At 36.6% G+C, this 21,232-nt stretch overlaps 1 protein-coding gene across 1 annotated transcript in view; it reads left to right on the top strand.

The window, feature by feature from the left end:
• The window catches only part of BRDT (bromodomain testis associated), a 60,037-nt gene that overhangs the window by 811 nt on the left and 37,994 nt on the right, over window positions 1-21,232 (top strand). The window contains exons 2-7 of the mRNA XM_073811226.1: window positions 10,058-10,201; window positions 10,429-10,668; window positions 11,417-11,554; window positions 13,287-13,401; window positions 17,646-17,815; window positions 18,488-18,838. Coding sequence (XP_073667327.1) covers window positions 10,480-10,668; window positions 11,417-11,554; window positions 13,287-13,401; window positions 17,646-17,815; window positions 18,488-18,838 — 963 coding nt within the window. The 5' untranslated portion in view covers window positions 10,058-10,201; window positions 10,429-10,479. The remainder of the gene's footprint in view (window positions 1-10,057; window positions 10,202-10,428; window positions 10,669-11,416; window positions 11,555-13,286; window positions 13,402-17,645; window positions 17,816-18,487; window positions 18,839-21,232) is intronic.

Here is a 21,232-nt window from a genome sequence, read left to right as displayed (position 1 = left end):
GTAGGCAATAACTGAGCTGGGTCTTGAGATGAAATAGAAGTTAGTCTAAAGAGTGAGGGGAGCTCTGGTGAGGAGGGGAAATTTTCCAAAAGCATAGACGTGAGAGCACAAGAGTAGGTGGGACAGTGGAAAACTGGCAAATTTTTGAACATGGCTGGCACTGTGTTGGGAGAGTAGGAAGAGATGAGTCTAGTGAGATAGGCAAGGGGCCATAAGAGGGTTTGTTTATTGGTATGTCATGAAGGGCTATAGGTTGAGCAGTATGATCTTAAGTTGCTGAACAAAAATCACAGCATCACCATTGCATGAATTCAGGTGGGAGATAACAAGTGATTGAACAAAAGGAGTGGTTTGGGAGATGGAAATTAGGAACACCATAAGTATTCAGAATATGTAAATTTATATTCAAGAGTCAGTTGTTTAGAGGTATTTGATGCCTTGGAGTGGCTGAGATCTGCAGAAAAGTAGTAAAGAAGACAAAGGAAAAACTGGAGGATATTAATGGGTTAGCAGAAGATGAGATTATGGATTTCTCTGGAATTCTAATCTGACCCACCTATTTGTTCCCTTAGCACCCTCTTAACCTCTGTCACAGCAATAATTATATGTATCCTGTTGGAATTGCCTATTTTATAAGTCTCTGTAAAGAGATTATTGTATCCCCCAATTCCTAGCTCAGTGCTTGCCACCATTGTAGGTGCTTTGTAAATATTTAGTAAGTGAACAAACAGAATCTGGGGAAAGTGGTATCCTGGAAACCAGAAAAGAGTTTCAAGAGAGTCACAATAGTCTAGTGACAGATATAGCTGAGAGGTCAAGTAAGGTATAAGATTCAAAAAGAATCCATTGGATTTAACAAGTAAATATCGTAAGTATTAACCTTAGTGTAAGGGAAGTTTTAGAGGAATGGCAGGAAAAAGGCATGTGTGATGTGGGGAGTAAAGACTGTCATTTTTTAGGATGCTCTGGTGTGAGATACAGAAGAGAGAAGATTGAGACTACAAGGATAGAATAGGATCAAGAGAGGAATTTTTAAGGAGACTTGAGAAAGTTTATATGGAGGGTAAGCTAGTATAGAAGTATTGAAGATACAGGCAGAAGAGAGCAAGGACCTTCAGCAGGGGTATTATCTAGAGTATCTGGGAAAAGAGTTCAGACAAGAAGATTGAGGAAGGAGCAGATGAGAAGATTGAAGCATTGTGAAGAATATACATTTTCTACAAATTACCTGTTTGACCTTAAATAAAGCCTGATTTTATTTCAAAGAAACCATTTTCTCCCTTGAACTGGAGATGGCTAATTTGATGGTGCAGGATTTGTAGTCAGTATTTGAGCTCATCACAGGGCAGATTGCTTTTGATCTTTCTGAGCCCTAGAGGCATCTGATATTCAGAATCCAGACTTTTTTTTTCACCTCACTATCACCACTTTTATTCAGGATATACAGGAGATAGGAGTATTTGAAAAGAAACTAATAAGCAGACTTTTACAAACCTAATAAACACACAAAACCCAAATAGAAAAAAAGAGAATGCTTTGAGGGATATAACACCAGAGGCTTTTAAGAAAAAATAATTTAAAACAGGGAAAAAAAGGTAAATTTCAGGACATGTTAAGTATACGAAACCAAACTAAATTAGAAAATCAGACGAGACCAATAGATTCTTAGACAGTGGTTTCTTTTTATTGTTTTCTTTTTTCTTCCAGTTTTATTGAGATATAATTGACTTACAGAACTGTATACGTTTAAGGTGTACAGCATAATGATTTGATTTACATATATCATGAAGTGATTATCACAATACATTTAGTAAATGTCCATCATCTCATATAGGTACAAAATTAAAGCAATAGAAAAGAAAATTTTTTTTTGTGATGAGAACTCTTAAAGAATCCAAGCTTTTTATGCTGTACTGCTTCCCTGCATGTGTAAGATCTATGAACCCAACCAGAAGTGCCACCACACAGCAAAATAACTTATATGTTTCTTATAACATTTTGGAAACATTTTTTAGCTTGTGTGTGCATTTCAGGAAATCTTTGGCCTATATGTATTTGTCAGGGATGACTGAAACATTCACAACAATCCCAAAGGCTCTCTTTTTCTTAGAAGTTTAAAATTTCACTCTATAAGTTGGAATAACCTATAGAGAACAATTAAACATCTAGCAAAATTTAAATGCATTGGCCCAGAAATTGCCAATAGAAATAAATCCAGTAGGCCAGGCCAAAAGAAGAAAAAGAAGAAAGGAAGAAATATATCCAATAGGTTTTGGCATACATATGCAACAATATATTTACTTATTAGTGAGTAGATATTCATTGCAACATTGCTTATAATATCCATATGTCCACATCCATAAGATTATATACTACGCAGGCATTAAGGAGGGAGGGGGCTGCTCTGGGACATTTTCTAAGATGAATTAAGTGTAAAGAACCAGTTTCTAAAAGGATACCCAAGAAATTGCTAAGAGTAAGGAGGGGGATCTGGTTGGCTGGGGGACAAGAATGGGAAAGGAAACTTTGTTGTATACCATTCAAACCATGTGGATGTTAAAATTCAAATAAACTTGTTTATTTTTTGAAATCCATAAATGATATATTATCTTTAAGAATTTCTCCAGAATTCCCAAGATTATTTTATAATGAGCTATTGTGTGGACGAAAGGGATCTGATTTTCAGGCAACTTGCCCATGGAACCGTAGAATAATTGACAAGGTGATGCTACATTATTATGTGATTATCTTTATCAAAGTAAACCAGAATTTTTTTTAAATTAATTAATTTATTTTTGGCCACGTTGGGTCTTCGTTGCAGTGCGTGGGCTTCTCATCGCAGTGGCTTCTCTTGTTGCGGAGCACCGGCTCTAGGCATGTGGGCTTCAGTAGTTGTGGCTCTCTGGCTCCAGAGCACAGGCTCAGTAGCTGTGGCGCACAGGCTTAGCTGCTCCGCGGCATGTGGGATCTTTCCGGACCAGGGCTCAAACCTGTGTCCCCTGCATTGGCAGGCAGATTCTTAACCACTGTGCCACCAGGGAAGACCCTAAACCAGAACTTTTAATAATCATTTATGATACATTGTTTTTGAGCAGTTGTAACTGGTGGTTGTTACATAACATTCAATTCTTAGTGACATTAGATTTCATCTGCCCATGCTATCTTTCTTTTTAGAAATATATCCATGGGTAAAAAATGTTTTGAAAGCAGAAATAACAATAAAATGACAGCTCATCATAACCATTAGAAACAACAGTGGATTTTCACATAAGCAGTATAGGCCATGGATTATGCATAGTTCCCAGTAGACTTGTAACTCCATAGTTCAGTAAGTTGGAGTGAAGTAATTTTAGAGAAAATCTTGAAGTAACCAATCTATTTAAATGACAAATTACTTCTGACACCTTACTAATTGTGACCTACCATTATGTCAATTAAGGTGAATCTTTTAGAGGGTATGTTGCTGGACCATGATGCTGGCATTTTTTGTTTATTCTTAATTAAGAGTAAAAGCTAAAAATAATAACAGTCTTTAGAGAATGTAAAATAAAACAGTGAAATTGGCAGCTATCTAACAGAAATTTGCCAAATATCTTTTAAAGCCACATAGCTCCTTTTTAAAAAATTTTAAATAAGAAAGAAAAGATTAAAATAATTTGAACAGTAAGACTGGGATAATTACAAAGAATATTTTATAAAGGGGATAATTCCTAGCTCTCTATTGCTGGACAGAATTTCACCTCAAAGAAACCAGGGCCTGTAGCCAATGCAGAGCACTTCTGAGATCATCATCAGATTACCAAATATTAGCTATTCTTTTGCCCAATGATAATTACCAGAGCTCTTGTCCATGGTCAGTCCATCTGCTGCCTTCAATCGCAGTGCACTTTAAGTTTATTATTAAAAATTTCTGACATATAGAATAACGGATAAAGTAGTACAAAGGACACCTGTATAACTACCAACAATTGTCAACATTTTGCCATGTTTGCTTGTCTGTATAGGTTTTTCCCCAAAACCATTTAAACTTATTTCACAGATGTGGCTATTCACACCAAATTTTTTGAGCATGTATTTAAACTTTTTTTTCCTTACATAATTACCCTACTGTTCTCACACCTATCAAAATTCCCTCGATTTCCCTAGTTGTCCCCAAAAATGTCTTTAGTAGTTGATCTCAAACCAAGATTTGATATAGGATGGTAAGTTGAGTTCAGTTGTTATGTCTTTTTTTTAAAAATATTTATTTATTTATTTGGCTGCATCGGGTCTTAGTTGCGGCACACAGGATCTTCGCTGCGGCATGCAGGATCTTTCGTAGTGGCAAGTGGTCTGTTCATTGCAGCGTGCAGGCTTCTCTCTAGTTGTGGCATGTGGGCTCCAGAGGGCACGGACACTAGAGTGCGTGGGCTTAGTTGCCCCGTGACATGTGGGGTCTCAGTTCCCCGACCAGCTGTCGAACCCACGTCCCGTGCATTGGAAGGCGGATTCTTAACCACTGGACCACCAGGGAAGTCCCCAGTTATTATGTCTTAATTCAGAGCAGTTCCTCATTTTCTTTAACAATCTTGCTTTTTATAAAAGATGGGCCATTTGTCTTATAAAATATTCCGTATTCTACATGTGTCTCTTTCCTTATGATTTTCGTTTCATTTGTTCTAGCACGTCAAAAAACTTCTGCAATGATGGCAGTGGTCTATAGCTGCACTGTCCTGTACAGTAGCCAGTAGGCATATGTGGCCATTAAGCACTTAAAATGCTGCTGAGTTTTTAACTTAGGTAATTTTGGTTAATTTAAATTTAGAGTTACATGTGGCTAGGGACTTCCCCTGGCAGTCCAGTGGTTAAGACTCCATGCTTCCAGTGCAGGGGGTGTGGGTTCGATCCCTGGTCATAGAAGTGAGATCCCACATGCTGTGTGGTTTGGCCAAAATAAATAAACAGAATTACATGTGGCTAGAGGCTGTCACATTGGACAATGCAGCTGTAGCCCTTGAATTTTCTGTTACAGAAAAGTTAAATCTAGAAGCTTGTTACACATTTTTGGCAAAAAGCCTTTATAGATGCTATATAGATTGTATTTTGTCTTATCAGGAGATACATATATATATATATATATATAGGCTTTTAACCCAATATATGCTATTTTAAGTTCTTTCTAGTTAGTATTATTTTCCTAAATACTACAAAAACTTCAGTATTGGATTTGACTAATTTGGTGCAGATATCTGATCAAAGTACCAGAAACAAGAAAATGTGGACTAGTGTGGTTGAAATATAACGGTCATATGATGAAGTGGTATGAGTAGCTAAGGATGTAAGGGATGCAAAGGAAAACAATTTTAAGAGTGTTGCTAACCATTTCAAATACTACAGAGGAGTCTGGGAAGATAGCTTAGGAACAGTGAGGGATTTGGAATATTTCAAGGTATTAGTGGTCTTTGGTAGAGCAGGTTCAGAAGAGTTGGAGAAATCAGATGGATGTATTTGACCTTTACAAGATTTTTTGCACCCAAGTTTTGTTTGTTTGTTTGTTTGTTTGTTTTAAGAGCAGTTTTAGGTTTACAGCAAAATTGAAAGGTACAGAGATTTCCTGTATATCTCCTGCCCAAAAACATGCATAATCTCCCTTGTTACCAGCATCCCCCAACAAAAGGGTACATTCGTTACAATAGATGAACCTACAATGACACAGCATTATCACTTAGTCTGTTGTTTGCATTAGGGTTCACTCTTGGTGTTGTAATTCCTAAGGGTTTGGGCAAATGTATAATGGCAGTATTTTCACTGCCCTAAAAATCCTCCATGTGCCATCTTTTCTCCCAGCTCCTGGCAACCACTGATCTTTTTACTGTCTCCATAGTTTTGCCTTTTCCAGAATGTCATATAGTTGGAATCATACAGTATGTAGCCTTTTCAGATTAGCTTCTTTCACTTATTATGCATTTAATATTCCTTTATGTGTTTTTGTGGCTGTATAAATCATTTCTTTGTAGCACTAAGTAATATTCCATTGTCTGGCTATTGCTTCACAGTTTATCCATTCTCCTACTGAAGAACATCTTTGTTGCTTCCAGGTTTTGGCAATTAGGAACAAAGCTGCTATAAACGTCTGCGTGCAGATTTTCGTATGGAAAGGTGTTTTTAAGAAAAAAAAATTTAAGACGCTGATTAGAACATGTCTGTAGGCAGAGATATCAGCAGAAGCTAATAATGTAAACAAATATAGAAAATGAAGCCTTAAGACAAAGCAGGAAACAGAACTATGTGTTGCATAATCTTTAAATAGAGGAAAGGCTTCATAAACCTAATAAAAAAGAAACATACAATAATGGAGATAAAGGAATTATTAATGAAATAATAGGTTTCTGGAAAAAGGGAAAGAAGGTCCTTATGGAAAAGAGGTGAGGCACTTATTAAATAAGAGGTAATAGTGTAGGAAATAAAAGAAGCTAAGAAATTAATTTTTAAAAGTTTCTCATGTAAACTAAGATGAGATCCTCTGCAAATGGGTATAGTGGGCCTGAGGTTTTGAGGAGTAGAACAGGTTTGGAAAAAGCATTTTATAATTGATGTATATTCATTCATTCATATATTTTTTTTTGAAGGCGAATTCCTGAGCAGTAGGAACTAACTTAAATCATCCTTGATTTCTCTCCCTACTTCTCCCTGTATAAACAAGTCACATCTGCTTTATTTCTAACATGAAATTGAACCTGAACACTTAAATTCAGCATATGTAGGCTCTGTCCTATGCATTGGATCAATACAAACAAGGTCCGTGGCCGGCATAGAGTTTACATTCTGGGAGTTGGTGGGAGGGTGGGTTGGGAGACAGTAAGCAAGTAGGTAAAAATATATTGGTGAAGCAGAGAAATGGCTGATGGATTGGAATTGGGGAGGATGGGTAAGTATGCCTATTTAAAATGAGGTTGTGAAGGAAAAGTCTCCCTCAGGAGCTGATGATTTTGAATCAGTCTGGAATAAGAGCATTTCAAGCAGAGTGTAAAGGCCCAGAGACCAGAACTGGCTTGATGCAAAGAACTCAAAGAAGAGGATGGCTGGTGTGAAGTGATTGAGCTGGGAGAGTAGGAGTGGAGGTGGAAGGAACAGAACAATGAACCAGACCTTGGGAGGTTTCAGATCAGTTTGGAGGCGATGGCATTAGTCTTTGTTAGAGGTGATAATGACTGGGGCTAGGGTCATAGTGGTGGAAGTAGTGAGAATCTGAGATTTATTTTGGAGGAGGACTCATCAGAGAAATACAAATTAAAATCACAATGAGATCCCATCATACGCCCACCAGAATAGCTAAAATGGAAGAAGCTGATAATACCAAATATTGACAAGGATATGGAATAACTGGAATTCTTAGACTGCTGTTGTGTATATAAGTTGGTACATTTTGGAAAACTGGTGGTGTCTATTAAAGCTGAACATATGCATAACCTATGTCCCAACAATTTTACTTCTGGGTTTATACCCAGCATAATGCATGTACGTATACACTAAAGCATTTCATAGTATTATTTGTCATAGTCAAAAACTGGAAACCACCCAAAAGTCTCAACAGGAATGGATAAATTTTGGTATAATTTTACAATAGAATACAGTATAATTTTACAGTATACAGAATAGAATACAGTAATGAAAGTGAAAGTGAACAAACAACATAGGCAAAAACATGGATAAATCTCAAAAACAATATTGGTGAAAGAAAGCTAGGCACAGTGTAATACATAGTAAATAATACTATATTTATGTAAAAGTTCAGAAACAGTCACAATTTAATGTATGGAGATAGAAGTCATCGTAGTGGTTATCTCTGTGGAGAAGGGAGGGTGTAGTGATTGGGATATTCAAAAGGTAGGCTAGCTTTAAATAATTGCAAAGCCAGGATAAGAGCCAGTTGCAGTTGCAACACTAGAATAGCACCTTCTTTCTTCTCAATGACTTTTTAAAATTTATTTATTTATCTATTTATCTGTTTATTTATTTGTTTATTTTGGCTGTGTTGGGTCTTAATTGCTGTGCGTGGGCTTTCTCTAGTTGTGGTAAGTGGGGGCTACTCTTCGTTGCAGTGTGGGATCTTCCTGGACCAGGGCTCGAACCTGTGTCCCCTGCATTTGCAGGCGGATTCTTAACCACTGCACCACCAGGGAAGCCCCCTCAATGACTTTTTTTTTTTTCTCAATGACTTTTTATTGAGTTCTAGTTCATATTTGTATAAGATGAGGAGAAAAGTGAAATGATGAGATAAAATTATAAGTCATCTCCAAGTTAATTCATTTTAATGTAGTGGTTTGAAACCTGACTGCACATCAGGATGTCCAGGGAACTTAAAAAAGAAACAAAACTGATTCTCAAGCTGTATCTCCAGAGGTTTGGACCTAGGCATTGTTTTCTTGTTTCTTTGTTTTTTGGGGGGTTTTTTGATAGGTAAGAAGTGGATTTATTTAGAGAGATACACATTCCATAGACAGAGTGTGGTCCGTCTCAAAAGGCAAGCGGACCTTGGAAGATGGGCCATCTCAGAAGGGCATTGGTATTTTTTAAATGATCCGCAACACCTCACACCCATTACATTGGCTGCTGTTAAACAAACAAAGTAACAGGTGTTATGAGGATGTGGAGAAACTGGAACCCTGTAGATGGTGGGAACGTAACACAGTGTTGCTGCTGTGGAAAACAGTATGGGATTCCTCAAAAATTAAAAATAAAATTACCAAATTACCATATGATCTAGCAGTTCCACTTCTGCACCCTGGGGATATATCTCTAAGTATTAAAAGCAGGGTCTTGAAGAGATATTTATACATCCGTTTTTTTTTTTTTTTTACATTTATTTATTTATTTTTGCTGTGTTGGGTCTTCGTTTCTGTGCGAGGGCTTTCTCTAGTTGTGGCAAGCAGGGGCCACTCTTCATCGCGGTGCGCGGGCCTCTCACTATCGCAGCCTCTCTTATTGTGGAGCACAGGCTCCAGACGCGCAGACTCAGTAGTTGTGGCTCACGGGCCTAGTTGCTCCGCGGCATGTGGGATCCTCCCAGACCAGGGCTCGAACCCGTGTCCCCTGCATTAGCAGGCAGATTCTCAACCACTGTGCCACCAGGGAAGCCCCTACATCCATGTTTTTATAGCAGCACCATTCACAATAGCCAAGAGGTGGAAGCTACTCAAGTGTCTGTCAATGAATGAATGGGGAGACAAAATGTGTATACGTATAATGGAATATTATTAAACCTTAAAATGAAGGAAATTCTTACATATGCTACAATATGGATGAACCTTGAGGACATTGTGCTAAAATAGATAAGCCAGTCACAAAAAGACAAATACAGTATGATTCTACTTATGTGAGATTCCTGGAGTAGTCACATTCATAGAAACAGAAAATGGATTGGTGGTTGCCAGAGGCTGGGGAGACGGGAGAATGAGGAGTTGTTTAATAGGTATAGTATAGAGTTCTGGTTTTGTGCGATGAACAAGTTCAGGAGGTTAGTTGCTCAAAAATATGAATATACTTAACACTGCTGAACTGTACACTTAAAATAGTTAAGATAGTAAATTTTATGCTATATGTAGTTAGCCACAATTTTAAATGAAGGATCCACAAGTGATTAATATGCAGCAGGAGCTGAAAACTAACACTGCTTTAATGAAAAAAAAAGGTAAATTGGCTAAATGTTAACACTGAAAAATGGACAATTTATTTAATAGTCATACTTCGCTGATACACTTGGTAGTACCTTTGCTCTTTTATCCTTAAAGTAATAATGTTGTCTAGGAATGTTAGATACCATCTTTCTGAAATACTCGTGAAGCTTTAAAGTATTTTATTTTAGGTATAGAAATATCCACTAAAGAGTAGCATATTAACACTTGTCATTTTTCTTCCTAATAATTCACTTTTAAAATAAATCACTTTATTTACATTAGCCAGAAAAATTCCTTTGCCTTTCTCCCTTCACTGATTAATAATTGTAGAATAATGATGTACTCAGATAGTTATTCTTTAACCATCTCTTTAACATTCCCTGTTATTTCATTTTTACCAGGAATTTATAGACTTTTCCTGCTGAGACCTCAATTTGTGTCTAAGAAAGACAGAAAGAAATTACTGTAAAAGATTGGAATAACTTAAATCATCCAAAATGGAAGCGTACATAATGAAACAACTTTTAGTACTTCCATAGAAAAAGGTTTGTATTTGTTTACAAATAAATTTATCATTTGGCTTTTCTTTTTTCTTCTTCTTTTTTTTTTTTTTTTTTTTGCTGCCCTAGTCATGATATGCTTTAAAATATGAAATCTGCTACTCTTGAAGAAAACTTTTCTGTTCCTATAAAAACCATTTTAAAGGTGCTTTGAAAATAACTCAGTTTTTTTGTTGCTTGTTTTCTGGTTTCTTTTTTTGTTTGTTTTTTAGGGCATATACCTATAGACAACATTAGAATATAAGGACTTGAAGCAGTTGAGAATGTCTCTGCCAAGTCGACAAACAGCTATTGTTAACCCTCCACCACCAGCATATATAAATACTAAGAAAAATGGGCGATTGACGAATCAACTGCAGTATCTACAGAAAGTTGTCCTGAAGGCTTTGTGGAAGCATAGTTTTTCCTGGCCTTTTCAGCAGCCTGTGGATGCTGTCAAACTAAAGTTGCCTGTGAGTGTATCTTATAATTATATTAGTTTAAAACAAGTAAAACCCTGTAAATATCCTCTGATAGAAATATTATGAAATATATTTAACTTAATAAATAAATTATTCAGCACCACTAAAGAATATCCCAATGACTATTTTTTCCTAAAACAAAAAACTCATTCTTCTGAGCATTGAAATTCTCATTTTAGCAAGTTGTGGTAAATTTTAAGTATCAACATATGCTTTCTTGTTTATAGCATATGTCCCTTGACCTTTCGGTGTAAGGTTGTCATAAGTGTTCCCTTCTCCAAGAAGTCACTCTTGACACGTCCTGACAGACTTAGGTGTTTCACATACAGAATTCAACTTTAGGTCTTATATTAAGAATTTTAGCCATCTGATAACAGAATGGTTAAGTAATTTGTAATATAACTTGTAAACTGTAGAGCTGGGATTGTACTCTGGATTTGTCAGACTCCATAAATTCTAGTTTCTTTTTCTTCATGCCCTTGTTATTTTCCAGGATGGTTCTACTCTTATATTCTTTCGTTATTCTTTCTTTATTGGCTTTTTTTTTTCTTCTCTCTGAAGAAAAATGCCATGGTAATCAACTTTGTTTCTCATCGCAAAAGGTTTTGGTTTCTATATTATCGCTTTTAATCAGTTGCTCTCTCTAGTTACAGGTGTATAGCTTCTTAAATTTGTGTACCAATTGTTGTAGTGAATTCATTCTTACTACTAACATTTAGAATTTCTTCTTACACCATAGGATTATTACACCATAATAAAAAACCCAATGGATTTAAATACAATCCGGAAACGCTTGGAACATAAATATTATGTGAAAGCTTTGGAATGTATAGAAGACTTCAATACAATGTTTTCAAATTGTTATTTATACAACAAGGTCTGTAAGCCTTATGCTATACTTGCTAATTCTTTTCTCTTACGTACAGAGCAAAGAGATATGTATAAACAAGTGTGCTGATTTCAAATTTCAAGTCTTGATTTGGGGTACATTCCATATTTTTAAAGATAATGTTTTTTACTTTATTTCCTAATTTTCATGTATCAATATTTGTTCATTTTGCCATATTTTTTGCTATATTTTTGTCTGAATAGCTATAATGGCTTATTATGTTTTAAAAAATAAAATACTAATGATTGCTGGTTTCTGTGAATAAAGTGTTATCTCAAAATGTTCTCTACTACACTTCTGCCTTTTTAGTTAAAATATGAATGATAAATCTTATTATACACTAATCTTGGTTAAATTTTTATGGTATGGATCTCTAGTTATAATCTAAGAAGCCAAACAAATGACATACTTATTTTTTCTTTCAATAAATTTATTTATTTATTTATTTTTGGCTGAGTTGGGTCTTTGTTGCTGGGCGCGGGCTTTCTCTAGTTGCGGTGAGCGGGGCACACGGGCTTCTCATTGCCGTGGCTTCTCTTGTTGCGGAGCACGGGCTCTAGAGCGCAGGCTCAGTAGTTGTGGCGCATGGGCTTAGGTTGCTCTGCGGCATGAGAGATCTTCGCAGACCAGGGTTCGAACCCGTGTCCCCTGCATTGGCAGGCGGATTCTTAACCACTGCACCATCAGGGAAGGCCAAATTACATACTTCTAAACTTCATACAAGTTAACTTAAAGATCAGACACACTGTGTTATATCTCAGTAGTAGTTTTGCATTTGTGTTAATGTGTTAGCCTGTATGATAATATATGTGGACATTTTGAACTTAATCTTCACTTTTGTCTTCATCCATAAAATTGGATTTGTGTATTCAATTTTCCTCCATATAGGATTCCTGTTTCCCTAAGTACTGCATCCTTTTCAAGCTGTTCTATGCTATCTAAAATTTTTAAAACTTATTTTCCATTTATTCAAAATCACTAGTGACACTGAAATGTAATAGAAATGTTGGTTTAGTTTCCAAGGTAATCATCAGTGCCACCTTATGTATAATAGATTTAAGACTATTAGCTACTATGATTTTTTTTAAAAATCAGAGCTAATGGTATTCTGTAAGTACCATTGGCAAATTCATTTTAATTTAATAATTGTAAGGAGTCCTCTTACATTTAATATTTTAAAACAAAATTCAGTAATTTTCCTGAACTACCTAACTTAGAAATAGGTGTCTGCTTTAGGCCTTGCTTTGTAATTTAGTTTTTTCTCAGTAGTCAAGTAAAGCAAGATGAAGACTTCTAAGCAGATAGTTAAGATTTAAAAACTTAGCTCTACAGTGTCACTTTATTGCTTAGTTAATTGAAAATTGAATCACATCAAGTCAAACCATGAGGTACTTTTCACAGCCATGAACAAGTTTTACTTTATCCTATTTGTAAGGTAGAAATTCTAATTTCTAATACCTTTTTGTATTAGTAGGATTGGTTGGATTTTAACCCTTAGTGCTCAGAATGGCATCCTCAGTCCTTTTTAGAAGTTATAGGGGTAGGATGTTAGAATTTTAAATGCGAGCTGCTATACTTAATTTAGAAGTGATAAATACTGTTTAGTAAATATTGTCTAAGAGTACTATGGCACTGCCTTCACTAAGGCAGCCTGAATTATAGAAATTTGATACAGTGACCATACTGTGTAAACTTATGTTACATTTTATATATTTTCTAGCCTGGAGATGACATCGTTCTTATGGCACAAGCTCTAGAAAAGCTGTTCAGACAGAAATTATCTCAGATGCCACAAGAAGAGCAAGTTGTGGGTGGTAAGGAAAGAATAAAGAAAGGTAAGCAAGAAAAGGTTTATGTTCTCTTTCTTTCTCTTTTCCATATATATTTGAATGTGTGTATAAGTATAATGACTATAATTAAATAATAAATCCCTGGGAATTCCCTGGCAGTCCAGTGGTTAAGACTTGGCACTCTCACTGCCAAGGGCCCGGGTTCGATCTCTGGTCGGGGAACTAATCCTGCAAGCCATGCGGCATGGCCAAAAAAATTAATAAATAAAAATAAAAAAATAAATAATAAATACCTGAAAGGAGGTAGACATCTAGAAGTCCTTTTACATCTAAAACGTCCCTTTAAACAATCTGCTAAACCTTGAGCACAAGGATGGCTATCATACAAGATTGGGAAGACTGTATAGATTATGGCCTTGGAGCAAAGTTTCCTATAGAATAGTGCCATTCACTTAGTAGGCACCAAGTAATTCACAGTTACTATTTTAGTAGATCATGTATCTGTGCTATACTAATTAAGAGGGCCAAAATTGCCAGCATTTCTCTGTGTCAGAAGATCCCATAGCTAAGAATGAAGTGTTGCTGGTGGGTCTGAAGATTCTCTTTTCCTAGATCTTAACTCAGAACTTTAGGGGGAGATGTTTTACAGCTAATAATCCTAATATTTAAATATGAAGTTATAAAATTAATCTTAAGTATTCAGATGGGTTTATTGTAGAGGTTAATCAAGATTGTCATAGGTCAAATGTTGGTTTATCTTTGGGTCACTGAAGCTGTAAATCTTGGTTAAGTTACTTAATCATTCCATGTTAGTTTCCTCATCTATAATATCTGGAAAATATTTAGCTTTCATGGTTGTAAATTTTTGTAAAGTATATGTTAAGTGGCTGGGACATATGAGACTTGTACCAATTCAGGTGATGGTTGAGGTTGTTTTATTGATAGTATGATGTACTTTTTTGCTGGTTGTTAATAGATCTTTAGGATGGGTCATGACTTATAGCTTGCTTTCCATCCATCCTGTGAGATACTCACTGTTTAATAAAGTTTTTATTTTATTATTTTTGGAGAAGATTGATCGTAAGTCTGACCATATAAGCATAGGTTTCCACAAGAGGTTTAAAATAAGCCCTTGTGAGGCAAAAAACATAGATCAGTATGTTACTTAAATTGTTAAAACAAGGTGATAATTATTGCTGACTTAAAATATTATCTCTAGCAAGGTGAAAATTACTTACCTTTAGAATGTTTTCCTTTAAAACAACACTTTAACAGTTTCTTGATGGTTAAGTTGTAGCTACTTATTTCAGGTGCTCAGGTTATTGTTAAAAGCATAGGTTTCCCTTAGACAAAAGTTCTTTGACTTTGTTTTTCTGTCAGTACCTACTTGGATGTTTGTCCCTGTAAGGCACGTACTTTGGGACTACAAAAAAGTATAACCACCCTAACTCTCAGTTTAAATTTAAGTTAGAAATAAAACTTTTTAAAATAATAAGGCAATGCATTACAATAAGTGTCAGGTGAAATTACACGTGGTGTGTGCTATGGTTCAAGAGTGAGAAATTGACTTGCACTGGAAAAGCTGGGAAGGGCTTTAGAGGTGATAGAACTTGATTTTGGCCTTGACAGATAGGTAGGATTGGGCTTTGGTGTGAAGGTCTAGGTTTCCAAGTAACTTTTAGTAGGAGCTTTCTACTGCCTAAGTCATGTCATTTTTCATGCACAGTGGTAGGGAAACTGCCATGTGACAGTAGCTAGTCTAAATAATGTGGTTACATGTTGATACTTTATGGCAAAGAAAAAAAATTTTTTAAGTAGTACATTGAATTGGTGTTGATTTACTGATTGAACAAATATTTGGTTACCTCTTATGTACCAGAACACTGTTCTGTATTCTTGGGATATATCAATGAACAAAACAAAAACTTTTGCCATCTCGGAGGTTACATTCTAGTAGTGAAAGAGAGACATACATGATAGGTTCAAAGTAGGCCTCATTGAGAAGTTAAGATTTGAACAAAGAACATTCCAGGCAGAGGGCTCAGCTAGGGCAAAGGCCTTTTCCCTTCCATCACTTTGGGCCATTGCCTTCATTTATGACCTGGATCTTGCTTCCCTCCTTACCTTCTTAAGGATTTTATTCCTTTGGTTATCCCCTTTGTTTCATGCGTCATTAATCTTTCATTCTCTATCAGGTTAGTTTTATTATACTATAAACATGCTCTAGTATCTCATCTTTAAAACTCATCTTTTCCCTATATCCTTCCAGCCACTGTCCTGTTTTTTGCTTTCCTCTTACGTACTCATGAACTCACTTCAGTATAGGTTCTAGCCTTACTACATCACTAGAAAGGTTCTTGTCAGTAGTCTTTATGTTGCTAAATTTAAGTAATATTTTTCTGTTCTCATTTTACTTGATCCCTATCAGTTGCTTTAGAAGGCTGCTGTCTCTTGAAATGCCTTTATTTCTTGGTGCACACTAGTTGTGAGGGTTTACTTCCCATTCTATAGTCTTCTTGGCCTTATCATCCTCTTCTACTCAATCTCTAAATATTGAGGTATTTTTCAGGGCTTGATATTAGATATTTTCATAAAATCCATCTGTGTTCTATTAACTCCCAGATTTATAGAATTTGGAGAGTCAGGGATACTATATGTTGTATGTCAAATGATAATGACATGGAAAAAACAAGAGAACTAAAGAGTAGTGGAATAGAGAGGGTTGCTTTATATAGGGTGGCTTGAGAAGGTGACATTTGAGTAAAGCCTGAAGGGAGTGTTGAAGTGAGCCATGAGGCTGTCTCCTGCCGGGCAGAGCAAATAGTCTGCCTATGGTTACCAAACTTGAGGACAGCAGGCCAGTAGTCTGGAGTGAAATAAGTGAGGGGAAGGGTGATAGAAAGTGAGGTTGGAAGGAGCGCAGAGGTAGGGGGAAAAAGTAGAGAGGTCACATGTTTCCTTACAAGCCATTGTGAGGGCTTTGGCTTTTACTTGGAGAGAAGATTAGAAACCACTGGACATTGAGCAGGAGTGTCATGATCTTATTTGAATTTTAAAAGATCCCTTTGCTTGCTGTTTTGAGAACAGACTATAGGATGTAAAAGGCAGAAGGGGGGGGGGGCTTCCCTGGTGGCGCAGTGATTGAGAGTCTGCCTGCCGATGCAGGGGACACGGGTTCGTGCCCCGGTCCGGGAAGATCCCACATGCCGTGGAGTGGCTGGGCCCGTGAGCCATGGCCGCTGAGCCTGCGCATCCGGAGCCTGTGCTCCGCAACGGGAGAGACCACAACAGTGAGAGGCCTGTGTACTGCAAAAAAAAAAAAAAAAAAAAAAAGCAGAAGGAAAGAAGGCCTTGTAGGATGCTACTGCAATAATTCAGGGTTATTACCACCTATAATAATAGTTGGATTCTGGATAAGAAGATAGAGCAAAAAAGTTTGCTAATGGATTGGAAATTAGGTTTGAGAGAGAGTGGAGTCACAGATGACTCCAAAGTTTTTGGCCTGGGCAATTAGAAGAATAGAGTTGCCTAGATGGAAGGATGGGCTTTTGAAATAGTCATCCCTCAGAATCCACAGGGACTGGCTCCAGGACCCATCCGTGGATACCAAAATCTTCGGATGCTCAAGTTCTTTATATAAAATGGTATAGTACAGTGGTCCCCCGTATCCGTGGGTTGCCTCTGAGTGTTGTATCCAAGGTTGGTTGAATCCGCAGATGTGGAACCTATGGATACTGAGTGCTGACTGTAATAGATTTCAAGGTGATGTGATCCAAATGTCTCCAGTCCTAGCACTGTCTGGGAACGTATAGGGCAAAAGAACATGCACAAATGTTCCTTTGATAAGAGAATTATGTTCACATCTGTTGTTCTGTGTTAGCCAGTGATGGACTATCTGAAACAAATGTCCTAGGATATTTATGCAGAGCATTCTGAAGACCTCACGTAGTACCACATAGTTATCACCAGGGCGTCTGAAATTTTTGCTCGGGTTTACAGCAACCTGAAGCTAAAATCACAGAGCTCTGTTAGTCTGAGTTTAAGCCAGGCACCTTTCTGAATAAAATTGATAAACCTACCATTAATATAACAGGTTTTGAAGTCTCCAGTATTATATCTAAATCAGTCTAACTGTCAGCAAGTATGTGTGGGAGGGTTTCAAAGGGGAATGGGAGTGTAAACTGTGTTTATATTTTTAAAAGCTGAACTAAATGTATTAAAATAGAATGCTAAAAGAAAAATAGTTTTATGTTTTACTCAGATACTGACTCTGGTTCACACTTTACTAGATACTCAACAGAATGCAGCAGTTTCTGTTAAAGAAAAACAATCCCTCAAAGCACTGGAAAAAATAATTAAGCAGCAAGCAATTCCCTCTGTATTTCCCGAAACATCTATTTCTCCTTCAAACATGGCACAAAGTGCTCCACTGAACTCTGCCTCACAAACAGGCACCCAAGTAAGTTTACTGTAGCATTAAAATGTTTCAGTGTAAGTTTGATGTGATGTCTGTACCTTTTTTTTTAAACATCTTTATTGGAGTATAATTGCTTTACAATGGTGTGTTAGTTTATACCTTTTTATAAGTTGATAAGAAAATTGATCTTCAGCATACAGCAGTCAGTCTTTTTGTCTGTGTACATTTTGTGAACAGAGACCTGGGAGGCAAACCAAATTTTAGAGATTCCTTAGGTAGAATTTGAACTGATTTAGTATCTTTGTAGTATTAATATCAGTTGTCTAACTACTTTTTTTTTTCTTTTTTGGGTGATATAACTTTTATTGGCTCACAACTTGGTGGGTTGATAATTTTCTTTTTTAAAATTGTATACCCTAGCTGGTTTCAGGTGTTCAGAAACTTTTTGATATAACCATGACTTTTTCCCCCCATCTTTCATTGGTCTCAAAGGTTTGTACCAGACAGTTCTTTGGGATGTGGGAAGGAAATATCTGAACTATTTATTTTACCTATGAAAGAAAAATTAACCTTTACTAATACACGGAAGAATCGGTGCTAAATATCATTTCCTTTTTTTAACTGATAAGGGTAATGATCAAAGTGTGAAAACTGTTGCTCTGAATGTCACCTTATATATAGTTTTCTTTTTGTTTTTAAATTGTTTTGTTTTAGGTTACAAAGGGTATGAAGAGGAAAGCAGATACAATTCCTACAGCTTCAGTAGTTAAAACAAGTGGTGAATCTTCCCCAACACTTACAGAAAAAAAATCAGGGAAAATGCCACCTATAAAAGAAAATGTGTTGACGAATGTTTTGACGGATTCTCAGCAACAATATAAAGTTGTAAAGAATGTTCAAGTAACCGAACAATTAAGGCACTGTAATGAGATTCTTAAAGAAATGCTTGCAAAGAAACACTTGTCATATGCATGGCCCTTTTATAATCCTGTTGACATTAATGCTTTGGGACTGCATAACTACAATGATATTGTAAAAAATCCAATGGATCTTGGAACCATCAAGGTAAATGTTGTGTTAATAGGAGGAACTTCTTTTCTTGATTATAAAAGTAATCTTGTCATCATAAATTTAAAATTCAGAAAAGGATAAAAGAAAAAATCACTAGTAGTCATACCACCTGAAGTAAATCATGGGAACATTTTTTTTTTTTTTTTTTTTTTTGCGGTACGTGGGCCTCTCACTGTTGTGGCCTCTCCCGCTGCGGAGCACAGGCTCCGGACGCGCAGGCTCAGCGGCCATGGCTCACGGGCCCAGCCACTCCACGGCATGTGGGATCTTCCCGGACCGGGGCACGAACCCGCGTCCCCTGCATCGGCAGGCGGACTCCCAACCACTGCGCCACCAGGGAAGCCCCATGGGAACATTTTAAAGTGTTATGTTTTTATTTTCTTCAGTTCAAACACATTCATGGTTATTTACCACAATGTTTGAGTTACAGTATGTAATACAACTCTACCCTGAATTTTTACTTCGTAGATATTTTCTTGTTATATATTAAAAGTATTTTTAATTTGCATAATTATAATACAAAAAAGGTTTTTTTGGCAAGGCATTTATGTGGTTTCTAATCCTCTCTGCATTTTTTGGTCTTCTGCCAGATTGGTAAGTTTTCTTTATTGCTGATTTGGAAGCTTTAAATTATTGGAAAAATTTAATTATGTGTATTCATTTTAAGGGAAACTACTAAAAGAGTAGAACTGTAGCATTTTCAAAATGATGCATTATCTCAGTGTTCCTCCTGAATGACTACTCATTGTACTCCCTGTTCTTTATTATTGTCTAGAAGTTTGGTTCTTTTAAACACAGTTTTGTTTTATTATTTCATCATCAACATTGTTTATTAACATGTTACTAATTTTAGTGCTTACCCTCATTTCTTGCTTCTTACTCTTTCCCCTCTTAGTGTTTCTTTTTGCTGAAGTGCCAACTTCAGTGGTTCTTCCATGAGCATTTATAGGTAGTAAACTCTTAATAGCCTTATCTCTGAAAGTATCTGTATTTTGTCTTTATTCTTGAATGGTTCTTTAACTGACTATAGAATTCTAGAACGACCAGTTATTTTCCCTCAGCACTAGGACAATATCCTTTGGCATTTATTGTTGCTGCTAGGAAGTCTGCTGTCAGTCTACTTGTCATCCCTTTGTAGGCAGTCTGTCTTTCCTCTCGCTGGTTGTGCATTTAATTTTATTCATCTTGATTGGAAATTATCGCTTTCAATCTGAAGTTCATGTTTTAAGTTCTAAAAAAATTTTAAGCATTATCTCTTCAAAATATGCTTTTCTACTTTCCCCTAATACTTACATGAGAGGTCATGAAACAATACCTGAAATAGGTAAACCTGAGCTGAGTCTTAAAGGATAAGTAAGACTTAGTAAGTTATAGCATCGGTCCCCAACCTTTTTGGCACCAGGGACCGGTTTCGTGGAAGACAATTTTTCCATGGACGGGTCGGTGGGGGGATGGTTCAGGTGATAATGCAAGCGACGAGGAGGAGCAGATGAAGCTTCGCTTGCTCACCCGCCATTCACCTCCTGCTGTGTGGCCCTATTCCTAGCAGGACTGGGGGTTGGGGACCCCTGAGTTATAGGACATTCCAGGCAGGGGGAGCAACTTGGAAGGCCCTCAGATCATAAAAGCATCCAGAATACAATATTTAAGCCAACATGAGACACAATATGAAGCAGTGAGTAGGGGAAAATGAGACTGGATGGAAACGGGGGCTTGAACATGAAAGACCCTCATTGTAGAGGCCTAGAGCTGGCATTAAACATGAGGATTATGTCCTCATATTTGATTCCTACAGCAACTTCTGTAGCAGCAATGTGGAGACTGGGTTATTCAGGAGGCTATCATAGAATTCCAGGGATAAGAAGATAGTGACTTTATTTAATTTAGTTCTCTGAAATCATTCCCAGTTGCCAGTGATCTGAGTGGTAGAAAATTATGTTTCTTGTGTTAGTTTTGTGTTTCTTTAATTACAAATGATGTCTGGCATGCTGTATTTGTTTATTGGCCTTTTGTATTTATTCATGGATTGTCTGTTAATATACACTTGTTTTGCCCAGCAGTCTATAGGATTTTCTTGACTGCTCATTTTTCTTTTTATAGTGGCTGCCTAACTGGCTACTCTGTATCCTCACTTCTATCCACTTTATATGCAGCTACCTAAAAATGTAACCCATCCTGATATTTCTCTTCTGTTCAATTTTTAATGTCTTTTCATTCCCAGGAGAATTTTAATACAGTATAAACCTTTCATTTAGATGTTCAAGGCTCATTTAAGGAGTTTATTTATTCATTGTTTTCCCACAATCAAACTGGTCTGTCCAAGATTATCTGGAAACACTGTTTTTTTCCTGCTTTTGTGGTTTTGTTCCTGTTCTCTTCTTTACTTGA

Source organism: Tursiops truncatus, chromosome 1 (genome assembly GCF_011762595.2).
Source record: "Tursiops truncatus isolate mTurTru1 chromosome 1, mTurTru1.mat.Y, whole genome shotgun sequence".
Lineage (NCBI taxonomy): Eukaryota > Metazoa > Chordata > Mammalia > Artiodactyla > Delphinidae > Tursiops > Tursiops truncatus.
Note: the sequence above shows the minus strand (reverse complement) of the source record. Positions and strands in the feature narration are given on the sequence as shown.